Consider the following 3,926-nt stretch of genomic DNA (forward strand, 5'->3'; position numbering starts at 1 on the left):
AAATTTGATGTTTAAGTTTCTGTCCACTGATGAATAAGACGGATTGTTTTGGTGTTGAAGTATCTGAGCACCCGTTCAGGGTCCTGATGGTGTCTCTTGTGTAGGTGGAGGACCTTACGGACGCCGCCTTCACTCAGCTCCACCAGCCCCACGAGGACCAGGAGCGTTCCCGCTGGACTTGGATGGCGCTGGCTCCCGCCAAGAGGAGGGGCAGCAGGTCACTACTGCCTCCGTCACTGTCTCCTCGCTGGTCTTGTATTGTAGACCCCTGGTTTTGACCTGCAGGCCTTGTCTCGTCCCTCAGGTCGTACAAGTCTGTTGACGGGCGCACCACGCCGCTGTTGTGCGGGACCAACCCTCCGACCCCTCAGCCCGCCTCCCCAGACCCCGGACACTGCCCGATGCTCCACGACTACAGCTACGTGCCATCGCCCATGAGTCCGGCCAGCCCCGACACCACCTCCAACCCCCACACGCCCTGCTCCCGGGACTCGCACCGGCTGCTGTCCAGCGAGGACACGCGCTGCTCCACGCCGGACTTCACCTTTGAAGAGAGGGTACGTACTGATGGCAACGCTCGTTTGGTTCCTCTTCACGCTGACGTTTCACTGATAACAAGTTATACAGACTGAAAAACACTCACGATAGGTTAATCGTGGTAAATTTATTTTACGGGATAATCGTGAATATCGTCTCTAGTAACTTGAAAAATCACTTATAGAGTGGAAGTGGAAAAATTGAGCCAGATTAAAAAAAATAAAAAATAAAAAATCATGTAATAAAAAACAGACTCGCAACCATTTTTAAAAATGTATATTGTTTATTTATGCACGGAGAGTTAATGATTCATGATTTCCTTATTTAAGATTGTTTTACTTGTTTTTCATTCAAAAGGATGTTTATTAAAACAAGACGTGGTGAAAAAATAGTGATTCCAGGATGTTGAATTTTAAGCATATTTTGATGATTATCTGGATAATATTGTGAATGTCGTGGTAATATTGGTTGCTGCCAACTGATGTAAGCACGCGAAAACTACTTTTGAGTTAATGATACTAATTGATTTAAATAAATATATTGTTAAATAGGTGGATGTGACCTAAAAGGGTGATGAAAGCGTTGCATTGCTGTTATCAGGCGTATAACTTCACCTCACGAGCAGATTTGAGGTCCTTTATTGAACGTCTGATGTTTGCAGACGGTGGCGCCGTGGGAACGTCGAGGCTTCCCCTTGCCGGAGGACCCGGAGCTGGAACCGGAGCCAGAGAGCGACCCCCACATCAGGCCCAGAATGCGCAGCATCTCAGGTTGCCGAGCAACGGCCTTCGGACGGCTGGACTCAGACGACATGGAGCTGCCTTGTGGCGGCGCCGGTGACGACGAGGGCCCCAAACACAAGGCCTCGGGCGCCCAACGGTGAATGACTGACAGGCTGATGTCCCGCCCCCTCCTCCACCCACAGCTCCTCTGGCATTAACGAGCAGAACCTCAAAGCAGAATAAGATATAAAATGGGTTCCTGTTGTTTGATATTCAAACATCAGTCTAATACTTTCACAGTTTTTAGTGAACATTATGGAGATAGAAGCCTTTCCCTACACTTGTTTTGTCACAAGATTAAAAAAAAAGGATAAATGTAAAAAAAAAAAAGTATAAAACAACACGTTACAAAAACTGTTTTCTGTAGTAGGCTAAACAATGTACATGGGGGGCTTAGTGGTGTTTCATATGTGGCGTGTACACTCGTAGCGCACTATGTAGCGGACTCCTCAAAATATGGCCAAAGGGTGTTTTCTATTGACTAGTTTGCTTGTAATTCCCATGTACATTTTTAGTGGAGTGACAAATTAAAAAACAAGAAAAAATACCCCCCTCACCCTCCCTCCCCCTCCTCCTCCTCATCCAAATAAACAGGTACATTTGAGATGTGGCCCCTCCCTCCTTCTCCACCTAGAGGTCGCCTGAATCCACCAGAGCACTTCTCCAACTGCCAAGTCTAGTTTTTGTCAGTTTGCTTTTTCGTTGTTTTGTTTTTTTCATTCCTGTTTTCTCCGTGTCCGTTCTGTCCGTTCCTGCGTAACACATTCTTTGTGTTTTTAATGAATAGTGTAAAAAAAAAAAAAAAAAAATCATTCCTTTTACGGTCTCTTTTTTCTTTTTTTGGAGAGTTTGTCCACAAGCTGTCTCTTCGTTCTCAGTTGTTTTGTTTTTTTAAAGACGGTGGCATAGAGAGGACTGGGTGTCTTTTCTTTTTTTGAGCACTTGCCCGACAGTAAAGCGCTGCTGCATGCTGGGAAACATGCTAATGTTACTCTTATCACAACAGCACACGGTAAGATTTCCACTTATTGAAAAAAGAAATAAAGAAACCAATCACAGGAGATGGAGGTTTCACACTTGACGTCCAGTTATTGCTGTTTTAGAGAAGTTACATAAAGACTAAACAAACACAACCCCCTCCCCTCTCGTCCTCTTTTCTCTGGTTCTCTTGCAAACATTACTAATGTAGCAGCTCTGTGCTAGACGCCCCCCTCCCCCCAGCTCAGGTTTTTCAAATTAAGGGAATATTTTCTGCTGTTTAATAGTTTCACTCTGATCAAATCTAGACTACTCTGTTCCAAGACGGATCCTGTTGTTTTTTTGCGACCCCCACCAGTGTCATAACCACACTCTTCTTGCCTCCCCCTCCCCTCCCCCCCCTCACACCTTAAGTAACTAATTGCTATGCAAAAAAAAACTATGGTTGTTTTTCATTTTACACCTCCTTTTTATGCCACAGCCATTCAATCACTGTTTTTTTTGTTTTGTTTTTGTTTTTTCTTTTGTAGTTTAAGCAAGATGTCAATGTACCTGTTCGATTGTTGCAGCAGTTAACCTAATCAAAAAGCAGAATTGTTTTTTCTTTCTTTTTTTGTAAATAGTACCATTAAAACATTTATGTTTAACTTGGCGTTCTTGTTCTGGCCTCAGTCCTTCAGTGAAAACTGTTCACAATATTCACTCAGCAGAACATTTAGATTTCTTTGACAATTTGCCATCACCACTTATTTTTGCAGCTGAGAACGTTGCCATGGCGACTGAGTGATTTGAGACTGCGAGTGTTGGAATCCTTCACGACGATGGTGACTTCATAGCATTTATTTTCAAATACACATATACAGCAACAAGAATCATCAGAAACCAGTTATTGATCAAATGCACAATAACGAGAACAATCACATTTCCACAAACTGTACAGCGTCAGAAGTAAAACCCAGAAAAACAAAAAGTGAGTTTTGTTACTGCAGGAAACAAAAACCTCTTGTGATGTGAGAGGATCCACCGACTCACATGACCTATCTCTAGAAACTCGTTTCTCTTCTATTATAAGAAAACAAAAGAACCAAGAATTTAGCATGCAGGTAATGTTGCAAGCACATCCTTCCTATCGGCTAACTTAAAGTAGCATCTGTGTTAGCAACATCTGTCGAACACAGCTGGGAGCCAGATGTTCAGACTCTTTATAACCACACATGTTTTTTTGCTTTTTTTTATAGATCAAAACATCTTTCCAAATCCAGAAAGAGTTTATAAAACAGGATTTACAAAGAGACCACTTTGTGAGGGGGGGGGGGCAACAAGCAGACTCCTACTTACATGAGGCGCATGCAAGAAGTCATAATGTAGTGATGTGAGTGGTGTGATAACATCATCACTGGGAATATTGATCCAGAACAGCAGATTTTAAAAGGTTACACATTGAGGGAAACAGCTGGTTGCATTCAAATATCCAGATTAAATTAAATCACTGAACTCCCTCAGAATCCTTTCCGTCTCCGTGATGAGTTACACCACATGGCCAAAAGTTAGTTGTTGTGGACTCCTTTAGTTGCAATTCACTGGTTCTGCCACTAGGGGGAGCGATATAATCTTGAGGGGTTTGAGGTG

General features: G+C 43.2%; 1 protein-coding gene across 3 annotated transcripts in view; it reads left to right on the forward strand.

The window, feature by feature from the left end:
• Positions 1-2,949, forward strand: part of LOC311032771 (KAT8 regulatory NSL complex subunit 1-like) — a 33,827-nt gene extending 30,878 nt beyond the window's left edge. For all 3 annotated transcript variants that reach the window (XM_084039786.1, XM_084039785.1, XM_084039787.1), the window contains 3 exons: positions 105-217; positions 305-557; positions 1,199-2,949. In XM_084039786.1, coding sequence (XP_083895912.1) covers positions 105-217; positions 305-557; positions 1,199-1,420 — 588 coding nt within the window. In that variant the 3' untranslated portion in view covers positions 1,421-2,949. The remainder of the gene's footprint in view (positions 1-104; positions 218-304; positions 558-1,198) is intronic.
• The last annotated feature ends 977 nt before the right edge of the window (positions 2,950-3,926 follow it).

This window comes from Eutrigla gurnardus (genome assembly GCF_963514095.1).
Source record: "Eutrigla gurnardus genome assembly, chromosome: 22".
Lineage (NCBI taxonomy): Eukaryota > Metazoa > Chordata > Actinopteri > Perciformes > Triglidae > Eutrigla > Eutrigla gurnardus.